The sequence below is a fragment of the Drosophila gunungcola genome (genome assembly GCF_025200985.1).
Source record: "Drosophila gunungcola strain Sukarami chromosome X unlocalized genomic scaffold, Dgunungcola_SK_2 000039F, whole genome shotgun sequence".
NCBI lineage: Eukaryota > Metazoa > Arthropoda > Insecta > Diptera > Drosophilidae > Drosophila > Drosophila gunungcola.
Window position 1 is genome coordinate 389,021 of NW_026453190.1, and position 25,318 is coordinate 414,338.

Genomic DNA, 25,318 nt, shown 5'->3' on the forward strand with positions numbered 1-25,318 from the left:
ATTGCAAATTGTCCCAGGTAAAGTGTGCTCGTACACTGCTTTATTCGCTTTTCACTTTATTGAGACGAGACAGTCCTAGTCCCCTATTGTCAGTCAATTTGTGGCTTGAGATTTGCATGGTCGCAAATCGGGGATGAGTTCTATGCAAACAAACAAATAAGCAAACAACATATTGGCGACAATTTTCATGTATGCAAATTAAGCAAATGTGGAATTGTGCAAAAGCAATTTCCCAGCTAAGTCGTTGTTCTTCTTCACAAAATATTTGTCTTATTTTGATTCATTCGATCCCATCCCCCATCCCCCATCCCCCATTTCCCAATTTTCCCCCAACCACGCCCACGAAATATGGAGACCAATGACAGCCAAGCGCTTAGGAAAACTTTCGTGTTTTGGCTGCCGCTTTTCTCGATGTTCGTTCCTTTCGTTAGTTTTACTCCACCCACCAGCCAGTTATGCAAAAAAAGAAAGTAGAAAAGTGGGTCCTATAGGAGGAAAGAAGCCTAAAAGGGGAGGGGTTAGAATTAAAAAAGAAAACCGACGTGTTTTTTTTCAATTCTTTTTAAATAAATTGAATTCAGCTATGAATACTTGCCGATTCAAATGAAACTTTTTAACGGAATCAATATAAGTAGAATAGGTTTATAAATTACTTATGTATATACATACACTCACCGATTAAAGAATTTTAGCTTAAGTGACATAGTAATAACATGGTATCGTATTACTTAAATTGAAAATATCTAGATTCTAGATACATCCACGACATTTTTCTTATCGGTCTTTTTCTAACCCATTTTTTTTTTGCATAATTAAAATCAATTTCATTGTCTAAAATATTATCATTTCAGTTTTTTATTGTTGCTCAATTTGGCTTTTACAGTATTTAAACAAAATAATAAATAAATTTGTTCTCAAGTTCCTATAATTTTAATGCATGGGGATTACTAATTTTGTTGTGAGTATCAAAGTTTTGACCATTTTGATGCATGAGCTACATATAGCACATTGAACAGAAAAACAACTATTTCTCTTAAGGTTTTTTTATTGATAAATTCATTTTATTGCAAATGGAATTTTTTTGTACTATTGTCTTTCAAATTGTTGACACAAATCGATTGGAGTTGTGGCGATAAATAAATGTTTTTTTGTCAATAAACTTAATGAAACTAAACCTCCACTTTTTGGGCAAGAATTTTTAAATGGAAATGTTTAAACGCCCGCCATTTGTAGTGTGACCAGTTGTGAAAATCGCAACTCTAATATTTAAGTGTTTGGTGATCTGTCGACAAAAATCTACGGCCACACGCAACAAGCTGTTTTTAAGCTGTTTATTTAGTTTAGTTAAACTTATTAGGTCAACCCAAGTTCCCAGCTCAATTGTATATCAAAGAATATTTATTTATTAGTCTATTGTAAATGCGGCTCCTCAAGCCGGCTTGGGTGCATCACGATGGTGAGTTGCGGAAACCAAAAACGAAAACCAAAAACAACAACAAAAAACCCCGAACCGGCAAAATATTCGCTCTTTGCAAATATAGTCCCTGTAATAAATGCATTTTAACCGGCAGACAAACAGATATTCTCGGTGGATATCCATCAGGATTGCACGAAATTCGCGACCGGCGGCCAGGGCAGCGACTGTGGACGCGTGGTCATCTGGAACCTGCTGCCGGTGCTCTCCGACAAGGCGGAATTGGATGCGGAGGTGCCGAAGATGTTGTGCCAAATGGACCAGCACCTGGCCTGTGTCAACTGCGTCCGATGGTCGCAGAATGGCCAGAACCTGGCCTCCGGCTCCGACGACAAGCTCATCATGATCTGGCGCAAATGTGCGGGATCGAGCGGCGTTTTCGGCAGCGGCGGCATGCAAAAGAACCACGAATCGTGGAAGTGCTTTCACACGCTGCGCGGCCACGATGGCGATGTCCTGGACTTGGCCTGGTCCCCGAACGACATCTACTTGGCCAGCTGCAGCATTGACAACACGGTGATCATCTGGGATGCCCAGGCCTTCCCCCACTCGGTGGCCACTCTAAAGGGACACACGGGCCTGGTGAAGGGCGTGTCCTGGGATCCGGTTGGCCACTTTCTGGCCTCGCAATCGGACGATCGCAGCGTCAAGATCTGGAGCACCGCGGACTGGAGCCTGTCGCACACGATAACCGAACCGTTCGAGGAGTGCGGCGGCACCACGCACATCCTGAGGCTCTCCTGGTCACCGGATGGCCAGTACCTGGTCTCGGCACATGCCATGAACGGCGGTGGTCCCACCGCACAGATCATCGAACGCGAGGGCTGGAAGTGCGACAAGGATTTCGTGGGTCACCGCAAGGCCGTGACCTGTGTGCGCTTTCACAATTCGATTTTGAGGCGCCAGGTCAACGATGGCAGTCCGTGTAAGTCGCTGCAATACTGCTGCCTGGCTGTGGGCTCGCGCGATCGTTCCCTGTCCGTTTGGATGAACGTCTTCCAGCGGCCCATGATCGTCATCCACGAGCTGTTCAACGACAGCATCCTCGACTTGTCCTGGGGCCCACAGGAGTGCCTGCTGATGGCCTGCAGCGGCGACGGCAGCATTGCCTGCTTGAAGTTCTCCCAGGAGGAGCTCGGCACGGCCCTCTCCGCCGAGGAGCAGAATAACATCATAACGAAAATGTACGGCGCCAGCTATGGCAACGGTCACACGGCGCCCATGGAGCATCCGCAGCGATGCGGCTCCAAGCCCGTGAAGTTCCCGTCCAGCAGCAGCAGCGAGGCCAACCAGCGGCCCATTAGCAAACAGACGGAAACGAGGACCAAGGATGGCAAGCGAAGGATCACGCCCATGTTCATACCGCTGCACGAGGAGGGACCCACATCCCTGAGCACGCACATAGTGTCCAGCAGCAGTGGATCGGCGGCGACAGCACTCACATCCAGCTCGGTGGCGGGCGGAGCGGTTACGTGTGCGGCTCCAACGGAGGGCGCTGCCACGCCCCTCATGCCGCTGGAACCACTGGTCAGTAAGGCGGACCTGGGTCGCCTGGATTCCAGGCTGAAGACACAACCCGCCAACCAGCGCCGGCAATCGCTGCCCTTCGATCCTGGCCAGAGCAGCGAATTTCCACGACCGCCGCAACTGGAGGAGCACCAAAGTAGCACCAACGGTCCCAGCAATCTCAACGTCACGGTCAATGGCAAGAGTGAGTTTGTGAAGGCCGCCCTGGACTATCGTGTGCATGTCCAGAATGGCTACCTAAAGACAAATCACGGCATGCTGGCGAAGGTCACCGCCTCGGATTCCAAGGAAATGCTGTGGGAATTCTTCGTCGGATCGCCGGTGGTCAATCTGAATCTGTGTGGAAAATACGCCATGCTGTGCTCCCTGGACGGGAGCATGCGACTGATTTCCATGGAGACGGGCTGCCCAGTCTTTCCGGCCATCTCGCTGACCAGTTCAGCAGTGCACTGCGCTTTTGTGAGTCCGGATAACAAGCATTTACATAAGGCTATAAAGCAACTATTTCACGATTTGATTGTCCAAAGAACTGTTTCCTTAAATTATTCCCATTTTTCATGATCTTAGTTTTAAATCTTTCGAAAAATTAATTTAGATATCCAATGATTGTTTTTAACCAAATACTCATTGAAAATTTCTTGAAATCCATTCGTGAAAATGGAAACTAAAACCACCCAAGCTAATCGCACATGTTTTCAGAGTCCGGACAACAGTTTGGTGGGTGTGCTGACCGAGTGCGGACTGCTGCGGATATGGCACATCGCCAGGAAGGTCATCAGCCTGGCGGCGGGCTGCATGGAGCTGCTCAATAAGCATGGCACGGCCGTACAGTTTTCGGTTACGGATCAGGGCATGCCGCTGATTGGATTCCCCAGCGGCAACTCGTACTCGTACTCGACGAGCCTGGAATCGTGGCTGGTGCTGGCCACCAAGGATGCAATCATGTACCACGGCATCCGGGGCACACTGCCCAGGGACATGGACCAAATGCAGCAAAAGTTTCCGCTCCTCAGCATGCAGGCCAGCAGTCAGAATTACTTTTGTTTCACTGGCGGCATGGAGCTGTAAGTGATTCTATTCTATTCTATTATATTCTATTCTGTTCGTATAACCACCTATAAATCGTTATATTTTAGGAGGAATGCGGAGAGCTGGCAGCAGAGTGCCAAAATCAGGTTTATTGAGAACCAGATCAAGCTGTGCGAGGCCCTTCAATCGCTGGATGAACTGCAGCACTGGCACAAGGTGCTCACCTTCCAGCTAGCCACCCATGGTTCCGAAAAGAGGATGCGTGTATTCCTGGACGATCTGCTCAGCATTCCAGAGCCGGGATTATCACCGGTAAGTTGTGTAGCTTTAAAGGATCGTGTTGTCTATATCAAATATATATATATATATATATATATATATATATATATATATATCCATCTCCCTTTAGTTCGTGCCAAAGTTGGAGTTAATGCAGTGCGTTTTGGACACGCTGAAGCCACATTCCGAATGGCAGCGCCTGCATTCGGAGTACGTGGAGCTGCTGAGGGAGTGCAAATCTGAAAGGCAAAAGGATATCTTTGCCACGCCCGCCATCCCACAGTCCAAAGCTGCCTCGTCGGCGGAATCTTCACCTGGCGCAGGGCCCACTGGAGATGAGGCAGCTGGAGAAGAGGTGACTGAAAAAGAAGGGGCACCGGAAGAAGGATCACCAACGACCGTAACAACTGGCACTGGCACTGGCACTACGAACACCACCACTACCAGCAGCTCCTTATCATCCTCAGGTTCATCCTCCTCCAACTCCGGCTCCTCCTCATCTTCCTCATCCTCATCCTCATCACTGTCAGCGCCCCCGCCAGCGCCTAGTCTCTCGCCCGAGATCTAAGCCCTAGAATCGGCCACCGTCTGCATGGATGAGCTGTTGTCGTCGGCCCCATCTTCACTACCTCCGTTGGACACGTTCCCCGTACAATGAGGAGGAGCTGCTTCCACATCAGCGGGCGCAGCTCCAGTTTCCAGTTCCAAAGCCGCTGAAACATTTCAGACATGAGACGAAAGACTCCTACCCCTAATAGCCCTTTTATTTTGGTTTTTCTCTGTAAGCTAAAAGCGTTAAGTGTAAAACCTTTTGTACCTAATCTTATTAGGAACTTTGCATTCTTCCTGCCCGAAAAAAAAAAGATCAGTTATGTAAAGCATTAAAATTGAGTGAAAATTGAACTGATAGAAACAATTATACACCTTAGTTTTCATTCTATAATTGTAATACCGGGGGTTTGCTGGCCATTTAGGGTTCAAATACTTCTTTTAAGCTCTGCGTAATGAAGCCCAAAACCCACATGCAAATAACAAAAACGAGCTCTTAGATTTGTACTCTATATTGTGTACTAGAGCCGATCGTTACACTAGCGTAACAGTAATATATAATATATATAATAGCCAGCGACAACAAATTGGTTGCCTGCTAACAAAGCCATACATTTGTAAATATGTAAACTATATCCGATTGCTCGGCTGCAGAGCTTGCTGCTTAGTCTAAAATGTATAATTATGATTTGCGCATGAATGCTAAATGGGGATTGCCATCCCGCCGGCTGCTCAGAAGAAAAAAGGAAGGCGACACCACATGACTGGCCACCGATCATCATCATCATCATCACCTTTATCAACGATCATCATCCGACGACAGCCGCTGGCGGTGCGACTGCCGGCGCCTCTAGCTATTGGACATTGTAATGTGGTCCCGGCGTGGGCACACTCTTAAGCGGTGAATCGAACTCCATGGGCGGCGCTTCAATGACCGGCGTCTCCGCCGCCCCAGTGCCAATCCTCTCCTGCAGCGTTTCGTATAGCTTGTGGATGTGCTCGTTGTGAGCCGAAGTAGGCTGCATGGCCTTCATCAATGTGGCCAGGCGACCGGCGGGCAGCTTATTGTGCACATACCACAACAGTTTCAGCATGTGACGGGAGGTCACGTTTTCGCGCGTCAGTCCGGCAAAGATGAACTCGTCGAAGAGCGTGGTGCAGAAGTCCTCCGTGGCGAACTCCTCGCTCATTGGGATGAGCAAAGCGATCTGTAAATGGATTTGCAAGAGTTTTGGAACATTTCTCTGGATAAGATGGGCTACAACTGCTTACCAGCGAGTGCAGGAAGGGATCCTCGTATGCCCGATCGTCTTTGCAGGCGGACAGAATGGCCAGCACGCGCAGCACACCCACACGATCCTTCAGCCGTGCCGTGTGCAGCGTATAGTACATGGCCAGTATGCTGGCCACAGAACTCTCCTGGATGTACGCCTCCACGGCATCCGGTGCCGGTCCCGAATGCTCAATGGTGGTCAGCGCCGACTCACGCTCATCCGGCGGCAGCTTGGCATGCAAGCTGCGGCACTGATCGTCCACCATCAGCGACATGAGGGCGGGCAGAAACTTGGTGACCACCTGGCAGTCCAGTTTCGGCTCCTTGAAGTCCTGCGAATCGATCATCACCCAGGCGCTCAAGCCCAAGGCCAACATCCTCAGCAGAAGGATGAGTATCTGATTGTCGCGCGGCATGCCCTCATTGTTGATCAAGTGGTGCAATATCTTGATGGCCGACGTGGCCAGGAAGTTGATGGCATACGGATCGCACAGGGTCATGGAGAGATCACCCAAGACCTGCTCCTGGCCGCGCTTGATGTTGTCCAGAAATCCCTGCAGCTCCCGGGAGCGCTTAATGTCCACGTTCTTCTCCCTGATGCAGGCGTCCAGACACCAGGTGAACTTGTGGCAGGGATCTATCGATATGATCTCCTGCACTTCGAGATCGTGTAAGGCCATCAGTAGTTCCGCCCGCAGCGTGCAGTAGTGAACGTTGCGGGTGCGCAGGAACAGAGTGCGCAAGAATTGCAGCACCATGTCGTACAGCTTTACGCTAGTTCCAATCATGTTGGCCAACTTTTGGACCACTTCCCCCTGCCTTCGCACCTTGGGCGTCGGCTGGAAGAACAGATTATTCAGGTTGGTGTGGTCGAACAGGATGTGCTCCTTCTCGCGAATATACTGCGACAGCAGGGGCGACACCTCGTCGCCGAATAGCGACTGATTGTCCCGCCAGATCTGCCGCTTGACCTCCGTGTCCGTATCCGCGTACAGTTCGCGATCCCGCACGAGGATCTTGAGGTACTTGTCGTCGATGTGCTGGGTGTTCCGCAGAATGGCCATGACCACCGGGCGCAGGGACTTCACCCGGACGACGGGGAAGCTCTTGACCAGCAGCTCCTTAAGCTTCTTGTCCCGCTCGCGCGGCTCCTTTTGGCCCATCTCGTTGATGTGGGCAATCAGCTTGTCGCGCAGCTCCTCCATCAGCGATGTGTGGAAGTCCAGGCGGCGCACTCCGTGCAGATCGAGTAAAGGCAACATGGGACGCAGTGAAGGCAGCAGGACACCATTTTCGAGCTGAAAATACCAGGCGGATAAATGTGAAAATCGTGCAAACTTTTCGCGCCCATTTCAGGTGCAACGTAAACAAACCTGGAAACTCTCGATGGCCTTCAAAGGATCCGTGCAGGAGGTCAAGGCTTCGCGTAGGTACGCCTGTCCTGGAATATTCACGTCCTCCAGCCCGGTTCCATTGTTATTTTTCGCCGGCGTGCTCATTATCATTAACAATTGCTCTGCTTTTTGCGGCTAATTTACAATTTGTTTTTTTTTTTCGGGTGAGGAGCAAAAAAATAAACGCAGACTTGCATGTGCGCCAAACTATCGATAGTTTCCTATCGATTGCTGTGCAACGCTGCTTAAAAGCGTGAATCAAATACATAATTTAATATAATAAAATTTATTAAATTAATTAATTAAATTTAAAATTGATGTTCATAATTATTTTTGCTTTTAAGTTTTTGTTTTATTGAGCACACTTATTTATAAAACAAATAAATCTCGAATACCAGTATATATAATACCAATTAAAATAATGCCATATGTTTTAGAGAAACTACCTTTTTTGATTTACTTAATTCAACTACATTTTTTCGACCACATATCAGTCGGGTCTTTGAAAGGTACTTGGGATCACTTTGATGGGAAGTCCTACCCCACCCGGTGTATAGCGGTAAAAATGCAACAAATTTTTCAAAATAATTCTTTACCTTTTACACGAATTTTATATTTGAAGCCAAAACAGTTATTCAACAAATCAAAACATTTTTAATTAAAAAAGGGCTTCAGCGCCAACAAAATTTAAATAATCAATATATAGCGGCTTGGGGAATCCTTAAGATAATACCCATATTTTCCAATGAAAAGGACTCTCTCCATTACTAATATATTCTCGTGATTTTTTGAAAACCGCGAGTGTGAGAAGAACGCCAATTGCGCGATGTGCCATCTCTAGCGCGAAATAAGCAACGCTAAAAAAAGCAATAGCAAAAAAGCAAAGCAAGAGCATCGGAGCTGGGAAAATTCGCACAGCTCAAGCAAAAGCCCGTGGAGGAGGATTGGTTTCTGGAGAAGATTGGGTGGCGGAGATCCCAAAAGGAGAAGATCCTGCCGCACACACTCGCTATCCCTTCATATCGAGTGTGCAGGGGTGTGTGCGTGCGTGTTTTTACACCTACACAACAATTCCAACTGTGTGTGGAAGTGTGTGTGCGTGTGCATCTCGACGAGAACTATCGAAAATCGCTCTTTTTTTGGGTAAACAAAAACAAAACAATTAGATGTGAGCAGCAGGATCGTAAGGATACGGATCGGATCAAGATACAGATCCGGATCAGGAGCACAAGCCCAGTGAATCCGCACCAGAAGCATCAGCAGCATTAGCAGCACCAGCAGCAGCACCAACGGCCCCAGTGAAGCAACATGTCCTCGTCGACGTCAGAGCGCAAGCGCTACCACAAGGACAACGCGCCCACGGACGACATCCTTACGCTGATCAACCTGGTGCGCCAGAATCCAGCCCTCTACAACTACAAACTGCAGCCAAACCAGCGACGCCGCTCCGATGTCCTTAATGGATGGCAGGAGGTCGCCCAGCAGATAGGAAGTGAGTTACATGTCCTGGCGGGGATTACCCGGCTCCTTGACCACCATTTAAGGCCTTTTCGGAAGTTGCATGCATTAAAACTACCCGAATTTTAGATAGTGCAAAATTATGGCTACTTAAGCCCTTCTGTGTTATCATTAAATTCATTAACTAGTTATATTTTCATTGTAAATTAGAAAGGCAGGAAGATCCTGGCAAGGATTAGCCAGGTCACATGTTAGGGTTTCTCCTGCCAAACTACTTGAATTTCCGATAAATAGGAATAGGGATTTCCTAACTCGGTCTTTTAAAATATTCAGTAAGGATGAGCTTAACTCTCAAAAAATGTACATTAAATTTCAGTTAAGAACTACTTTTCCTATTTGTTAATTAGATATATATATATATTGGAAAAATCAATTGGATTTCATTACAGTTTGAAAAAGATAAAGGTTAAAAAACTAAAAGGCAAACCTATTTTAATAAAATCAAGTGTTTCATAAAACATTTGTTGCTGTAATATTTATTAAACATACTATTCCGAATTACAAAAATCATTTATAAATATTTATCAATCTAGTAAGTGGAAACAGTTATTTATAATGAAATGTGTAATCTCACACTAATTCCCATTCCAATTCTCCTTCATACAAATATTTATAATTCTGATCTCGTTACATTCTAGTATTTCAAATAAGTTTGTAGTTCTTATATTTCGAAAGTACTCATCGACATGATTCCCAATAAACCGCCTGTTAATTCTCATATTTCCGACATTCCAGACAAGTACACGGTGCAGGAGGTGCGGCGCAAGTGGAAGAACCTGCGGGACACGTTCCACCAGTACCGCCTGCGCACGCCCAAGTACATCGAGGGTCGGCTGTCCAAGTGGCGCTACGCCAAGGAGCTGGACTTCCTGTCGACGGTGTACCAGCCCAAGCTGAAGTCACACCGGAACACCCAGAGTGGCTATGAGGCAAGCGGAGGAGGAGCAGGAGCAGGAGGAGGCGGTGGCGTGGGAGGCGGCAATAGCACCAGTTTGCCAATTGGGTCGATGCTGCATCTCAAGCAGCATGTGGACGACGACGATGACGAGATGGTGGACGACGATGGGCAGTCAGATCACGATACGGGCACGCTATCCTCGCATCACGGCACCTCGCAGATCACATTGGTCAGCGACGAGGCGGAGACCTTTATCCTGACCGCCTACGAGGAGGGCGTCTCGGATGACACTGTCTCGCCGCACCACCATCACCATCATCATGGCCACCACCACCACCAGCAGCAGCAGCAGCAGCATCACCACCACCACCAGCCGCACCACCATCACCACCATCATCATCAGTCGCAGCACGATGGCAGCATCTCCAGCATTGAGCTCTCCCAGATTGCCCACGATGACGATGTGGTCGACGATGTGGACGACGACGACGATGTCGTGGATCACGATGGCCAGGTGGACATTGTGAAGCATGAACTGGACGAGGACGGAGCCACCGGCGCCGAGGTGGACTACGAGGAGGTTTGCCTGTACGAAGAGGCCAGCGGTGCCCATGTGGATTGCGAAATGGGCGTGGGCGATGCCGTGGATGGCGGCAGCGATGTCACCCACGGCAAGGGCTTCCACTACATCGATGCGCATGACTTTTGCATATCGGACATTGAGCCGCAGACGGTTCGCTCCAGCCAGCATCAGTTTTCGAGCAGCAGCGGATCGGGCAATGCCTCGAACAGTGTCCTCGCCGGTGGCACTGTTGTGGCCGATGGCAAGCTCAAGAATCTCACGCTGGTCACCACCACGGCCACATCGGCGGCAGGAGGAGGCGGTGGGCCATCCAATCGGCACGATTCCTCGGTGTCCACACAGCAGATTTCCCTGGTGGATGTGACCGAGGCCACCAGTACCAGCGTGACGATTTCCAGCACACCGGCGATTTCGCTGAATGCCGCCACGGTGACCACCACACCGGCAGCGGCACTGTGCAACACCACATCCTTCACATCCACGCCGACGGCCACGATCCTTCAGCTGCCGTCCCTGAGTTGCGGATCCGGATCCGGATCCGGCCAGCCATTGGCCGTCAGTGCGGCGGCCAGCAGCTCCAACAATCTCGTCAAGGAGGACGAGCTGCTCCAGCAGCATCAAGTGGCCCAGGCGCTGGCCAAACGTGATGAGCTCGATCTGTTCTTCGACTTCCTCAAGAAGAAGATGCAGTGCTTCAGCAAGACGCAGATCACGCACATTCAGATGGAGTTCCTCAATTGCGTCAGTCGGCAGGAGGTGGCCGAGCAGGATGGCAAGGACTAGAGACACCCTTGCTACTCCTCTGATGCCCTTCCCCCCTCCCCCACACACACACACACACACACACACACAATCCCCCGATGCCCGAGTAGTTGCTTAGTTTTTTCCATGTATAGGATTAGGACCCGTACCGTTTACCAGTTTGCAAGTTCGCGGCTTCCGTGTTCTTCAGTTAGCTTTACCCTCACACCCACAATCCACAGCAAATCGCGTGTACACATATATATACATATACATATATATATATATATATATATAACCCAGCGTTATATAAACAATTGTAATTGAATATAAGTGTAAAATAAATCGATTCTCGAAAATGATATAAGATTTGGGGGATTACGACAAAAAAAGTGTACAATTTCGAATTCTTTAAGACGGCTAACTCGGTTGCAGTCATAAAATTAGCTCTAATTTTAGGATATTTATAGTTTACCTTTTTTTAAAATCCAAAGTAAAAATCATATACGTTTAAAACCAGGAAAATTGGCATAATATAGAATAACATAAGAAGTTTTAAAATGAAATAGAGTGTATAAATTACAAATTGTTTGCATAATTTTAAACCACAAAACAATAAGGATAAGGTTGCTTTTAAACAATTATTAGCTACTTTACAATATCAAGAATTATTTGAAAATAAATAAGTGATGAAACTACTTGTGGATATTACTTGACCTATATTCTTATGGAATTTCAGTAGGTCAGAGCTTATTTATGAATTGCAACTAAAGCTGATCTCCCTGCTCTGCATTAACAAGTCAATTTGCATATGTGATTTTTCGTTTTCGCTTTCCGCGTGGGATTTATTTGGCGCGGCAGTCGTCCGAGGTCCGATGGCGGATGAAACAAACTTAAACGCAACACTTAGGCTAGTTAGGCTGAAGGTTAGGCTCGTTAAATATACACATATTCTCACGAAGATTATGGAGATCACGCTACCGGCGCAGTGACCCCCGGTTGATCCGGCTCGCTCTGCAGCTGGGCAATGTGCTCCGAGTTGAAGTAGATGACGGTGATGGTGATGTCGTCGCGAAACTGACGCACCACATCGCTGGGCAGCGTCAAATAGTACGAGATCTTGGAGTGCTCGATCCCATAGTCGGTGGCGCCCAAAGCATGCCGGATGAGATGGGTGGCCGCGTTCTGGTCCACCGGCTTGCGGGTTAACCCAGCTCTGGAACAATAGCAATATCTTATTAGCGGGCTTTAGGATTGAGTTAATTGCCATACTGACTTGCGCTCGGCCAGCTGATCAGAGATCTGCTGCAGCGTTGTGTCGCCCTCGGGCAGGCGCATCGGTTCGAGGATCTTCTTGGAGTTGATGTGCTCCCCCACCAGACTGACCACCTCGCTGGGCGAAAGGAATTCCCACAGGCCGTCGCTGGCGATGACTAGAAACTTGTCGTTGGGCCCCAGTTCGTGCTGCTGCACATCGGGACGGGCGGTTAGGTACGGTGGCGTATAGTAGTTCGGCGCCATTGCCTGCTTGCCAAACATCGGCAGCACCTTTCGCTCCATTATGTCCAGGGACCACTTGTAGCGAAAGTCCCCGAAGGCACGCAACGGCGCCAGCGTGCTCAGCAGCCTGCCCATCCGGATGACCGTCTCGTGCTCCTCCTTGGGATGCTCGGCCAGGATGCGACCCACCTCCGCCATGTTGTCCGCATTGTGCTCGATGTTGAGCTTCTTTGGCTGCCACTGCTGCGTCTTCGGATCGAGCACGCCCAACACGGCGCCGCAGTCACCGGTGCTGGCCACGTGCAGCTGCAGTCCTTCGATGTGCACCAAACAGGCAACGGCTCCTGAAAGACAAATATATGTATTTAGAGCAAAATTTATAAAATAATTATTAGCATGCTGATTATTAGTGGCCAATATAGCTTATTTATATTTTATTCTATATACATTTTAAATGAATCATCATGAACTATATAGAATTTGTAGATGAAGGAAGGCCAAACAAGCTTTACAATTTGATAGAATCCTATTGTTTACACTTTGTAAACATAAGTTTGTAAATCTATATATGTAGATGGTAAAGAATATAGAACAATACGGTAAACAATGAAAACGATTTCTTATTTGTTTTGTCTATTGGTTTTGGCTTTGCAAATGAACCGAGCCTATCGACCATTTGAACGGAATAGCTACTACATAAGATCCCAGTGCTGGTTTTAAACGTTGCATACGGAATATGAAAACCATTAACAAATGCTGCATCGTTTACAACCAGCTTAGCCATCTTATATGTAGGTAGTTAAGTGCAACACCCACCGGAAAGTGCGACGCTCATGGTGCGCACATCGCTGGTGGCCAACGCCTCCTGGGAAAGACCCTCGTCCAGCTGGAGAAATGCGTTCACCAGCTCGCTGGCGACATCCCGTTGCGGCGTCTTCGCCAACTGTTTGATGTACTTGTTGAAACTGGCCTCGTAGATCGGCTTGATCTCGCTGACGAAGTCCACATTGTCGTTGTGGCACTTGAGAAACGACTGGCTGTTGCAGCCCTGCTTCATCTGCTCCCGGAGCACCTGGCGAGGTAAGGTGGCCGCTGATACATAGCGAAGCAGACGCTTGGACACCACTTGGCCACAGGCGGCTCCGGCATGGCCGTCGAAAATGCCACAGATGAAGCCGTTGCGGTGCAGCAGACTGGCCTCCGTGCGGGAATCCTCACAGGGCGAATTGGATCCCAGCTGATTCGTTTCATAGCTCCGGATGACACCATCCACGGGGAAGTTGTAGACGAACTCGTTCTCCCTTAGAACTAGGTTTACCTGCGGGGTAAAGTTGGGATTAGCACAGTTAGAGAGGTATTCAACAAATTTTATAGGATATATTGGATATTACAGATCCCACGTCTTACATTGTATGGACTTATTTAAGGAATTAATTGCGTTATCTAAGATTCCAGATTTTACATTGTAAGGAAAGCGTTCTTTAAGTTAATGGTGCTATTTATAGGGTTTAACTGATCCCAGATCTTAGGTTAAGAGTTGCTATCTAAAAGTTTTTCACTGGTCACAGATCTTACTAAGCAGGAACTCAATTCTGGCAGTTAATGGGGGTTATTGACAGAGATGCTGTATAGGGTATATCCATAGGTAATTACCGATCCCAGATCTTACATCGTATGGGCTCAATTGGGGCAGTTGCGGCAGAAATCGCAGTGCATTCAGACTGAAATCCCGCACATTGGAGCGCACGTAGTTAGTGGCGTCGTTCAGCACGAACTTAAACATCTATATGGCAATTTCTATATGCTCTCGCCCCGCTGTTGCTATAATTAACGGTAATAATATTGGTTCCGTAACCGAATCGGGGGAGGAGGAGGCGGAGGCGGAGGAGATGGCGGAGAACGAGGTGGACTCCGTATACCGTAGCGGCTAAATTACGGTCTCCGGCTACCAGTTAATGACAAAATGTTTTTGATTTTTGATGCTGCTTCCAAGAGTCCGGCGAATTTTTTGTACATTTGTGTGCTGTACGAAATACCGACAATTTCCACGGAAAACAAACGTAAAAAGAAAATACAATGCGTACAAATATATATACAATCGAACAGCTGTCAGAGTGACAGTTGGGCGGCGTAGCCGGATCGGCGCAGGCGCTGCCATGACCCGGTAACCGTTTTCGAGCCAAATCTGGCTATTTAGCTTTAAAAGAAGTAGGTTTTTAACAGGTAAAATGTATGGACGAGAAAATGGAACTTTTATTGTGCAGCTTAAAGAACTTAGGTAGTAAAAACCATTTGTAACAGTATATTTAGAAAACAACATAAAATAATTTACTTCAATTACTTCATCGAATTACATTTTTAAATTGGTTTAGTTTTTCTAATAGTCGAAAACCACACTTGTCGACCCATTGTACTCCGGATTACATTTGAAATCAATAATTTTTTAATTAAAAAGTATCAAGAAAGAATCTAGCTAATTTGCAAGTTGGCTATTTCGATTATTCAACTGCTTGTGTTATCGATAAATTTTTCTACTGTCCGGCAACGACGCCTTTATCACACACACGGGCGCACGCACACAAGCGCAGGTTTGCGCATTAGAAAAAAACACAAAACAAAACAAAAGTCAGTGGCAGCTGAATATTCGAATATTTATAATTTATAATTAATCGAAAAACACGCATCGCAAAGCCAGAAATCGAGCGGAATACACAAAGCTACGTTCTGCTGGAGTAAAGAAGGAAAAAATTAGCAGTAAAAGGCGAACCAGCGATTTGCGTCTCAATCTTTTGCGGAAGGGACGTTGAGATATAGCGGATTAACAGCCGTAAATTCACAAAAACACGTTCGAAATGGTGGAACCCATATTCGAGTACCAATTCCGACTGATTTTAATCGGCGACAGCACCGTGGGCAAAAGTTCGCTTTTAAAGTTCTTCACAGACGGCAAGTTCGCCGAGGTGCGTATTTCGTTCATTTTGACCACAGTGCGTATGCGTGTGCCCATTGTGCGATCTCCTTGTGATGCATTTAATGCGTTCATTACATAATTAAGTAATTGCAAACAGCAATAAACGGACAAAGGGAGTGGATTTTATTTTCGAGATGCTGTCTTAGTCACATGTATGTGTGTGTAAGCTATGACTGTGTGTGCTCGCCTGATAATGCAGCCAGCAACAACAACACGCAAGGCTGTAGAAAGGACCAGGGCTGCATAAAACTGGGCGGGATATTTAAAATTTAAGGAGATATCAAAAACAAATTTTAAAAATGTAAATTATATGGGTAAGGTGATATGTAAGGGGATTACAGAAGAGATTATCTGTATCCGTTTTAAAAAAAATATTAAGTACATTTACGCAAAACTTTATATTTGTAAGTTTTGCTTTTAAAAGGAAGTGTAACGATTATAAACAAATTTCTACAAACTATTTAGAATTTATTTTATATTGATAATATTTGTGATTCATTTCTATGGTTTATTCACGTTATTGTACATTTGTAGCTATTCCTTTTAACTTTTTATTTAATTTAGGAAATTAAATTAATATTAGGGTTTTGGGAAATAAATGGTAAATAAAAGTAACTAAATTTTCACACTTTTTCCAGCTGTCCGACCCCACAGTTGGCGTCGACTTCTTCGCCCGCCTCATCGAGATGAAGGATGGCACACAGATCAAGCTGCAGCTGTGGGACACGGCTGGTCAGGAGCGCTTCCGTTCGATCACCAAGTCCTACTACCGGAACTCGGTGGGCGTGCTGCTGGTCTACGACATATCAAATCACGCCAGCTTCGAACACATACCGCTGTGGATGATGGAGGCGCAGCGTCACATTGAGCCCCACCGTCCTGTTTTCGCGCTGGTCGGCTGCAAGCTGGACCTCATCAATGCCGGCGGCCATCGCGAGGTCACCACGGAGGAGGCGCAAAAGTTTGCCAAACAGCATGGACTGCATTTTGTGGAGACATCGGCTCGATCCGGCGCGAATGTGGAGGAGGCTTTTCGCATGGTCACCCAGGAGGTGTACGCCCGCATTCGATCCGGCGAATACAAGGCCGAGGACGGATGGGATGGCATCAAGTCCGGTTTCTCGCGACCCAACAGTCTGGACTTTAACCTCGTGGTGGCGGAGCCGGAAAAGTCATCCTGTTGTTGATTCCCCCCGACCTTCCCTCCCACACATTATTTTCAATACTGTTTAGTGTACATTGACTTGTATCGTGACCCCCAAAACCCCACTTTGTTGACTCTATTAATCTTGTTTAATGGCCTAGTTTAGCTGAAACACCAAAACAGTTACGTATATTTGTATGTACAATGCGTTTTTTTTTCTAATTACTTTTAGTTTCGCTCTTAAGTTAACGTTTAGTTAGGTGACTCACGGGAATTAGTGAAAATTGAGTTAGGCCCCCTCTTTCCAAAATACTTTTATTTTGCTCCCATTATTGCTTACAAGTCACACGAGAAATATAAAGCCTAGTTTCTGTGCTCCCAACTCATAAAACACATAACTCACCATACACAAATACGAACGGAAAAGCTATACATATACTTGAAATATAAACGTTTTTATTAATACGAATGGCATGGTATTTGTAAATCAAGGGCTACTTAACATTTTGGAAGCAGGTTCAAAATATTTTAAAAGAAACAAATAAATATTTCTCTTGGCTAACGAGATATTGTCGTATCAAAATGTCAAACAAGATTTCCAAATGTCAGTTAAAGCAAGAAAAGGGATAACAGCATAATATATCAATCCAAACCAATTCGGTGAAAGTAATAATGTAGAATTTCTAGTTTTTTCAAGTACGTTCAGCAGTAACTTTCAAAAGTTGGTTTACAATTTGCACTGTGTAACTTTTTAAATTCCGAATAAAAACATTTAAAATCGCGTTTGTCTGGCAACACCCGCAACCGCGGTATTAATTAGGTCATTTTAAGCGCTATCCATCTGGTCACGCAGTGATTTTTGCCGTAACTCACAAAAAAAAGCACGATTAGCGCGTGCAGCTTGAAATTACATAGATTACATCGGGTTTTTTGGAAATGGGCAACGTGGTAGCGGCTTCCTCCGGCGCCAGTGGCAGTGGCGCCTCAAATTTGGGCCTCGGCCTCCCGGAACCGGCTTCCCTGCCCGCCGATTCCGGCTCTCCGTCCGGATCCTCGTCGTCCTCCGCCGGAGGAACGTTCGCCGCCAAGGATGCGCCCCTGGAGAATCCCGGGACCGTCGAGGAGCTCCACAAAAAGTGCAAAGGTAGGTGGACTTCAGTCAGGAATTTGCGTACGGGAATGGCCAAAGAAATGGTAGACAACCCCGCACCTCTGATGACATAACCTACAACATGCGAGAGCGAGACGGGGCATTTGTAGGGGTATGGGGGAATTTGGGGGGCACTTTATTATATATTATGTATTATCAGCGCATGTATTTCCTCGCTCCACTTCCAGATATCCAGGCCATCACCTTCGAGGGCGCCAAGATCATGCTGAACAAAGGGCTGAGCAACCACTTCCAGGTGTCGCACACCATCAACATGAGCAATGTGGTCCCCAGTGGCTATCGCTTCGGGGCGACCTACGTGGGCACCAAGCAATACAGCCCCACGGAGGCGTTCCCCGTGCTCCTGGGCGACATCGATCCATCGGGCAACCTCAACGCCAATGTCATCCACCAGTTCTCCGCGCGTCTGCGCTGCAAGTTCGCCTCGCAGGTGAGTTCTGGCGGGGATTGGGCCGCAGCAAGTAGGATACGGCATCAGGAGGTGCCAATGCAAGGATACCTTGGCCAACATTTGGCCCAAGCTTCACACAAAGTTATATTCCTTAGTGATTTCTTGGCATCCAAAGAACATAGTTAGTTAATCTTGGGAACATAAAGGAGGCGATAGGATTAAGAGATACTTCGTTAAAGGACAACGTAGCCCAGGACATTCTGCAGCTACAAGCTAACGACATTTGGCAGAAAATCTCAAGGAAGTCTTAAATTTCAAAAATACTTGAGTAATTTCATGTGACTATCGAGTACCAAATAACTATTGTGATATCTAAAGAATATACTTGGATACTTTGACAGCCCAAGATCAGAAGATAGGGTCACAACGGAAATATACCCCATTAAAGCTTGAGCCCATAACTTCACCACATTTGGCAGCGACTTGCGAAGAAGTTTTAGAATTCTGTAATGATTATTATTGAGCACTTTGCCACATTAAACAGAAATTTCCAAAGAAGTCTAAACATTAGGTTTGATTATGTTTTAATCTTTTTAGAAAAAGAGTGGAACATAACCCATGGCAGCCACGGATTGGAGCATGTCCCTTTTGGCCGAAACTTTTATTAAAGCAACACGCGAACTTCTTAATGTTCATGGGACATTGCTTGTGATAATTCATATACCTAATTGGCATGATGATTTGCATAAAATAATTGTAAAGCTGTTTAGATTTCTAAGGAATCTTGTGCTGAATGTGTTCAGCCAACTTTATTGACGAGTGGAATATAATATCAAAACGATTGGTATATTCCAGTTGTGCAGTTAGATGGATTTTAAAAGTATTAGTAATGATCCATGTTTTGCCAACTCACAGGCTATTTCATTATTCATTTATTTGTTTATTGTTGTTCGCCAAACGGATATTTACACGATCCCTATCTGGCTAATATATATCTAATTAATTCTAAGTCCTAACAAGAATTCAGAAATGTTAGGCTTCAAGGCAGTATATAGGGCGTTTAAAATAGACTGTTATATATTTTACTGTGTTCTAATGACCTATGTTTTGTTCAACCACAGATCCAGGACTCAAAGATGGTGGCCACGCAGCTGACGACCGACTATCGCGGCAGTGATTACACCGCCTCGCTGACGGTGGCCAACCCCAGCATATTCACCAACTCCGGCGTGGTCGTTGGCCAGTATCTGCAGTCAGTCACTCCAGCCCTCGCCCTGGGCGCCGAACTGGCCTACCAGTTCGGTCCGAATGTCCCCGGCCGTCAGATAGCCATTGTGTCCGCCGTGGGCCGCTACGCGGTCGGCAACTCGGTGTGGTCGGGTACCCTGGGCCAGAGCGGCCTGCACGTGTGCTACTACCAGAAGGCCAGCGACCAGCTGCAGATCGGTGTCGAGGTGGAGACCAGCCTGCGCATGCAGGAGTCGGTGGCCACGCTGGCCTACCAGATCGATCTGCCCAAGGCGGATCTGGTCTTCAGAGGTGAGAGCATATGCGGTTGATCAATGGCCAAGGTGTCACATTCGGCAATCTTGTGCACGAACTTTGTTGTTTTTAGTTCAAAGACGACATAGTTCTTGATTAAAGTAGTTTAAAGTTGCAGATAATTGTATAGATTTCTGCAATAATATGTCAAATTTAATGCTTCTATATTTCTTTCTTTGACTATTTTACTTAAATCTCTTATTTTTATTGTTTGTCAATGTTTCTAATATAAAGCATTTATAAAGATTGTTTATAAAAATAGTTAATTTATAAATTTCCACAATTATATGTCACAAAGAATGCTCTTTAATATTTTCTCTGAGTATACCATAAGTTTTAATGTTTCGTTCTCATTCCATATTGTCTTACTTAGTTTTCGTCTTTTATTTGTTTATTTATTTATTTGTTTTAAAAATAATAGTTTTATTAAATTTGTATGATCTTAACATACATAGGTTTCATTTTAAAATCTTTCTCTTATAATTAGCAAAATAGTGTTTCTATATATTTTTATGATTTTAATTCAGAACTTAGTCATATTCTAAAGGCTTAGATAGCTTAGTTTAAAGTTCAAACAATTTAGCTAAAAGCAAAAGTAGTAAGAAAAAAAAGGAATTTATTAAGAACGGATTAGGTTAAAAGAAGCCGAATGAGATCCTTGGCTATGTTAAATCCCTAAGCCTGTTACTCAATTGTTTCTTCCATTTCAGGCGGAATCGATTCCAACTGGCACATCTCCGGAGTTTTGGAGAAGCGTCTGTCCCCATTGCCATTCACGCTAGCCCTGAGCGGACGCATGAACCACGTGAAGAATAACTTCAGACTCGGCTGCGGGCTGATGATCGGTTAGAACGGATCAAGCCGGATCGAGCAGCCAAATCCCTACTTCAGCCTCAGACCCCAAGCACACACACACACACACATCCATTGTAACTTTTTCACATCATCCGCTAACAACAACAACAAAAACAACAACAACAACAACAAAGAGATATATAAATCTGCTAACAAACGTTTTTTATGATGATCTGCCGTTTGTGTGCATGAAATGCGGCCAGCAGGGATCTGGGATCCTATGGAATGGCTTTTATTCTTTGATCTAATGTGTTACCAGTGTGCCACTGTTCGTCGTCCGTTGTCCGTCGCCTGATTTTCCCCACTGACAGAGTCATTAACGCGGAGTTCAAAATACAAGAGAGAAAAATATTCCACAATTATTATACATTATTTCTTCACTCGACACACAAAACAAAAAACATACACACATCCAAAACTACATGAGCAAACTGTCACTGTACATTTTAAGTTGCTTCCTAAACGTACGCATTTATTTAGAACAACCAGCTATTTCCTCCACACAACACACAAAACAATTAAATAAATAGAACAACAAGCAGAGACAACAAGTAATAAATGCGTATAAAATGTATGTTACAAGCTATCAAATTGGTAACAAACTGCTTTAAGTTTATAATTTATAAATTTACAATTAGTTCTAATGACAAAAACTTTGTTAACCCAACTTTAATTACCTTTGCGGTGCGAAAGCGATAGGCAGAATTCAGAGAAAGAGACGGCGCCGAAATGTTGTGAGGGGAAAGAAAACCAAACAAATCAAACTCCTTAAAAAAGTTAAAACCCAAACAATATGTTAAACATGTGAAATAATTAATTTACATTGTAATTTACCGTTCCCAAACAAGAACCATAAAAACAACAAAGAAAACCAGATGATAAAAAAAAAACAAAATAGGTTTTAGAAAAAATAAACAATTTAAACAAATGTGTGCACGTTTTGTTTTATTTTAGGCTTTTGTTTTGCAATAATTTCTCGATATTTCTCAGCCACGTCAGTTTGTGGAGTTGTGTGATTAGATAACAAATCACACACTTTAAAAATACAGCTAATTTTCAACTATCACTTAATGAGTTAATTAGTTATCGGTGGAGATAAGTATCTTTGTTGATCTATGTTTTATCTTTTATATCTATTTAAATATTTATGGTGATTAGGTATAGAAGGAATTAGTGTTAATTTGAATTCATACTGAAGTTGTGTTATACCTAGGCAGAGTTAAAATGAAATTAAAGTGGAATTAATATGATATTGAGATGAATATAATGTTTGAAATTGATGGAAGAAATGCAAAAACCATTCTTACTTTTACAAAACCTAGAAGCTCAACTCTGAAAGTCTTTAAAAACTGTAAATGAAATTCCTGCTTTAATTTTCCAATAACTTGCGTGGCCTGTTTAAGTTTTTCCTAAAACTTGACCAGCATTCTGGCCAAATTTCGCGTAGTACCCAGAGTCATCGGCAGCACATGTTGTTGGCAAAAACAACAATAACAAGTACATTGTGTTGTCATTTTCTCATTTGCAGCGCAAATGTCAAAAAGTTCGTGAAAAACCATTTACACGTGAAGACATGGTGGCGACTCATTGACACCCGGCAATTTTCGAAGTTTTTTAATTAAAATAAGATTGAAATTTGTGGATAAGGTGATATATATTTTATGATAAGCTGGCGATAAGTACTTCCCCAGAAGTATTTACTGAATTATTCAATCATTATTATTATGAGTATTTTGCAAGAATATTACATACATAGTACATATTATCAAAAAATGAATTTTAAAAAAACATATTTTTCTAATAGTTTATATTTGATTGGCCAAACGATTAATTAATTAATTAAATAATTTTAAGACCAATTTTCGAATCTTTTATCAGGGGTGTCACCATGGCTTCTTTTGGGAAAATTGGATAAAAAAGAATTGTATTAGTTGCAAATAATTTTTTTTAATTTTACAATAAATCTGTCTTGTGAAAATTAGGATACTGTAGCTTTTCTGGCTTAATATATCAATACTGAATAACAAGAATTACAAGATGAAGAGGTTTTTCTTTGCTTCTGGTATTCGTAAGGATTTGCCTGTCAAAACTTCCCATTAATACCCTATTGTATGACAACGACAACAACAACATCAACAACAAAAGCAAAAGTATATGCAAACAAACTTTGTTCAATCAGCCATAGAAGCGATTTCGTTGTTGTTGTCGCTTTGCAAGTGCAGTAGTCGCAATATTGTTAAGATAAGAAAATGTTGCCACACTCACACACACACCCAAACACACATGAGGTGCTTTTCCGCTTTTCCGGCTTTCCCCGCTGTCTATCAAAATCGTTTTTGCTATGCACATTTTCTTTTCGCCAGTCTCCTTTCTTTTTGCCAAATGCAATTTGAACTTTGGCAAAAAGCGGGCCGCTTTAGCAGAGTTTTCACTGTACCCCTTCTGCAACCTCTGTCCAACTGCTCCTTCCCTGCATCATTTCCCAACCCTTTTTCCTGGTCATGCCATTTGTGCGATAAGCAGGACAGCGACTTTCATATTTTGTGAAATTTTCAGCGCTTCCTTTTCCCTCCAGAGAAGCTTCAGCTTTAGTGTTTTTGCAGATAGGAAAAATTTCACATAATTGTTTTTAGAAGGTGAAAAAACTACATGTGTTACATAGTAAATATCATTTAATTTAGTTGATACAATTTATAAATGTCTTTAGATTGTTTATAAACGGAGAAAAAGTAAACTAAATATTTTACATATTTATCATTTCAATTAATTGATATAAATTATAATATGACATTTTATCGCCATATTTTAGTTTGCATATTATATATAATTTAACATAATTGTTATAAACTATATTTATTATACATTTTATAAGAATTTAATATTTCTTATAGCAAATAACTTTAGCAATTGTTTTTTCCAGTGCCTGCATTATGTAAGCCGCGAAAGCTGTTTTCCAATTCAATTGTCCCTAACCACAGACTCCACTCATGGCCAAGACAAAGGAAATTTGTGTCAAAAGAAGAGCGAACTTGGCCAAGTGGGGCCAGCAAAAACTCATTAACATATAAAGTAGCCGCCGCGCGAATTGCACAGACAAATCTGGTAACTAATTACGCAACAGACGTCCAGAGCCAGAATCTCGACATGGCTCATAAGGCAGGACCTCAGGATTAGGACTTAAGCCAAGTGCTGGCCAAACTGCATTGGCGAAGTGTTTATTCTGCTTTGCGCTAGCTGCTCAAAAGTGGAGCTTAGCGAGTAATTAGCAGCTCATCCCTACTTTTTCCAAGCTCAAGATTTCCGAGGGAGATTTTAAAATTAAATCAAGACAGCCATTTTTAACATAAGCCTATTAAACTAATTTTATAAAGACAATTTCGACTAATAAATAATAATAGACACATTACTACATACTTTTAGGCAATTAAAATAGAGTTTTAAAATATTCAGAAAGTATAGATTTATAAAGCTCACTTTTATAAAAAAAAAAAAGGTATAAAGAGAAGATCAACCACATATCTTCATGAAAAAGCATAGTTTAACAAGAAGGAAAGCAAACTTCGGCAAGCCGAAGTTCATATACCCTTGCAGCTATTGCATTAACTAAATACTTTTGAAAACATTTAAATTATGATTTTCTTGAGTATGTGCTAAAAAAAAACATTGAAACTATGATGATTTGCAGCTCAATTATTAGATAGTTATTTTATATATTTTTATTCTTTCTATGGGAGCTATATGCTATAGACGTCCGATTTTGATAAAATTTGTACCATAATTCTGAAATAATTAAACATTGCTATATGTCGAAGAACTAAACAAAAAATTAAAAAACAGAAAAGTTATAATTTTTTTTTCATTTATTTTTCCGATTGTTCCTATGGGAGCTATATGCTATAGTCGTCCGATTTTGATGAAATTTATACCATAATTCTGAAATATTAAACCATTACTATATCTCGAAGAACTAAACAAAAAATTAAAAAACAGCAAAGTTATAATTTTTTTTCATTTATTTTTCCGATTGTTCCTATGGGAGCTATATGCTATAGTCGTTCGATTTTGATGAAATTTAAACCGTAAATCGGAAATATTTTACTATTACTATATGTCGAAGAACTAAACAAAAAATTAAAAAACAGCAAAGTTATAATTTTTTTTCCTTTATTTTTCCGATTGTTCCTATGGGAGCTATATGATATAGTCGTCCGATCCGGCTTGTTCCGACTTATATACTACCTGCAATAGAAAGAAAACTTTTGAGAAAGTTTCATGCAGATAGCTTAAAAACTGAGAGACTCGTTTGCATATAAATGGACGGACAGACGGACAGACGGACGGACAGACGGACGGACAGACGGACATGGCTAGATCGACTCTACTAGTGATGCTGATCAAGAATATATATACTTTATAGGGTCGGAAACGTCTCCTTCACTGCGTTGCAAACTTCTGACTGAAATTATAATACCCTCTGCA

The 25,318-nt window shown here is 43.7% G+C and overlaps 6 protein-coding genes across 6 annotated transcripts; 4 read left to right on the plus strand and 2 right to left on the minus strand.

Moving 5' to 3' along the window:
• The first annotated feature begins 1,285 nt into the window (after positions 1-1,285).
• Positions 1,286-5,228, plus strand: LOC128260778 (protein HIRA homolog). Its single transcript, XM_052994015.1, has 5 exons — positions 1,286-1,456; positions 1,572-3,460; positions 3,701-4,065; positions 4,138-4,342; positions 4,440-5,228. The coding sequence occupies exons 1-5, from the start codon at positions 1,420-1,422 to the stop codon at positions 4,875-4,877; spliced, it is 2,934 nt and encodes a 977-aa protein (XP_052849975.1). The 5' UTR covers positions 1,286-1,419; the 3' UTR covers positions 4,878-5,228.
• A 126-nt stretch (positions 5,229-5,354) lies between these two features.
• LOC128260790 (negative elongation factor B) lies at positions 5,355-7,721 on the minus strand. The gene is made up of 3 exons (XM_052994027.1): positions 7,505-7,721; positions 6,131-7,429; positions 5,355-6,066 (listed from the first exon to the last, which is right to left on the minus strand). Exons 1-3 carry the CDS (start codon positions 7,634-7,636, stop codon positions 5,713-5,715), a joined length of 1,785 nt encoding a protein of 594 aa, XP_052849987.1. The 5' UTR covers positions 7,637-7,721; the 3' UTR covers positions 5,355-5,712.
• A 609-nt stretch (positions 7,722-8,330) lies between these two features.
• Positions 8,331-11,624, plus strand: LOC128260828 (lateral signaling target protein 2 homolog). The gene is made up of 2 exons (XM_052994088.1): positions 8,331-9,017; positions 9,779-11,624. Exons 1-2 carry the CDS (start codon positions 8,834-8,836, stop codon positions 11,305-11,307), a joined length of 1,713 nt encoding a protein of 570 aa, XP_052850048.1. The 5' UTR covers positions 8,331-8,833; the 3' UTR covers positions 11,308-11,624.
• Positions 11,625-12,077: 453 nt separating this feature from the next.
• Positions 12,078-14,879, minus strand: LOC128260829 (pyruvate dehydrogenase [acetyl-transferring]-phosphatase 1, mitochondrial). Its single transcript, XM_052994089.1, has 4 exons — positions 14,435-14,879; positions 13,582-14,083; positions 12,542-13,109; positions 12,078-12,481 (listed from the first exon to the last, which is right to left on the minus strand). Exons 1-4 carry the CDS (start codon positions 14,546-14,548, stop codon positions 12,238-12,240), a joined length of 1,428 nt encoding a protein of 475 aa, XP_052850049.1. The 5' UTR covers positions 14,549-14,879; the 3' UTR covers positions 12,078-12,237.
• A 430-nt stretch (positions 14,880-15,309) lies between these two features.
• LOC128260831 (ras-related protein Rab-39B) lies at positions 15,310-17,349 on the plus strand. The gene is made up of 2 exons (XM_052994092.1): positions 15,310-15,725; positions 16,375-17,349. The coding sequence occupies exons 1-2, from the start codon at positions 15,618-15,620 to the stop codon at positions 16,921-16,923; spliced, it is 657 nt and encodes a 218-aa protein (XP_052850052.1). The 5' UTR covers positions 15,310-15,617; the 3' UTR covers positions 16,924-17,349.
• Positions 17,350-17,604: 255 nt separating this feature from the next.
• LOC128260830 (mitochondrial import receptor subunit TOM40 homolog 1) lies at positions 17,605-21,767 on the plus strand. The gene is made up of 4 exons (XM_052994090.1): positions 17,605-18,024; positions 18,219-18,481; positions 19,564-19,981; positions 20,695-21,767. Exons 1-4 carry the CDS (start codon positions 17,817-17,819, stop codon positions 20,832-20,834), a joined length of 1,029 nt encoding a protein of 342 aa, XP_052850050.1. The 5' UTR covers positions 17,605-17,816; the 3' UTR covers positions 20,835-21,767.
• Positions 21,768-25,318: the final 3,551 nt, after the last annotated feature.

Bases quoted from the DNA above. Each gene is read 5' to 3' on its own strand.
- LOC128260778 (XM_052994015.1), top strand. From the start codon at position 1,420: ATGCGGCTCCTCAAGCCGGCTTGGGTGCATCACGATG. The intron at 1,457-1,571 runs GTGAGTTGCGGA...TTTAACCGGCAG, and splicing joins GGCTTGGGTGCATCACGATG to ACAAACAGATATTCTCGGTG. The intron at 4,066-4,137 runs GTAAGTGATTCT...GTTATATTTTAG, and splicing joins TTCACTGGCGGCATGGAGCT to GAGGAATGCGGAGAGCTGGC.
- LOC128260828 (XM_052994088.1), top strand. From the start codon at position 8,834: ATGTCCTCGTCGACGTCAGAGCGCAAGCGCTACCACAAGGACAACGCG. The intron at 9,018-9,778 runs GTGAGTTACATG...CCGACATTCCAG, and splicing joins GGTCGCCCAGCAGATAGGAA to ACAAGTACACGGTGCAGGAG.
- LOC128260829 (XM_052994089.1), bottom strand. From the start codon at position 14,548: ATGTTTAAGTTCGTGCTGAACGACGCCACTAACTACGTGCGCTCCAAT. The intron at 14,084-14,434 runs GTAAGATCTGGG...TTTACCCCGCAG, and splicing joins CCCAATTGAGCCCATACGAT to GTAAACCTAGTTCTAAGGGA. The intron at 12,482-12,541 runs GTCAGTATGGCA...CTATTGTTCCAG, and splicing joins GATCAGCTGGCCGAGCGCAA to AGCTGGGTTAACCCGCAAGC.
- LOC128260790 (XM_052994027.1), bottom strand. From the start codon at position 7,636: ATGATAATGAGCACGCCGGCGAAAAATAACAATGGAACCGGGCTGGAG. The intron at 7,430-7,504 runs GTTTGTTTACGT...TGGTATTTTCAG, and splicing joins AGGCCATCGAGAGTTTCCAG to CTCGAAAATGGTGTCCTGCT. The intron at 6,067-6,130 runs GTAAGCAGTTGT...ATCCATTTACAG, and splicing joins ATCCCTTCCTGCACTCGCTG to ATCGCTTTGCTCATCCCAAT.
- LOC128260831 (XM_052994092.1), top strand. From the start codon at position 15,618: ATGGTGGAACCCATATTCGAGTACCAATTCCGACTGATTTTAATCGGC. The intron at 15,726-16,374 runs GTGCGTATTTCG...CACTTTTTCCAG, and splicing joins CAGACGGCAAGTTCGCCGAG to CTGTCCGACCCCACAGTTGG.
- LOC128260830 (XM_052994090.1), top strand. From the start codon at position 17,817: ATGGGCAACGTGGTAGCGGCTTCCTCCGGCGCCAGTGGCAGTGGCGCC. The intron at 18,025-18,218 runs GTAGGTGGACTT...CTCCACTTCCAG, and splicing joins GCTCCACAAAAAGTGCAAAG to ATATCCAGGCCATCACCTTC. The intron at 18,482-19,563 runs GTGAGTTCTGGC...GTTCAACCACAG, and splicing joins GCTGCAAGTTCGCCTCGCAG to ATCCAGGACTCAAAGATGGT.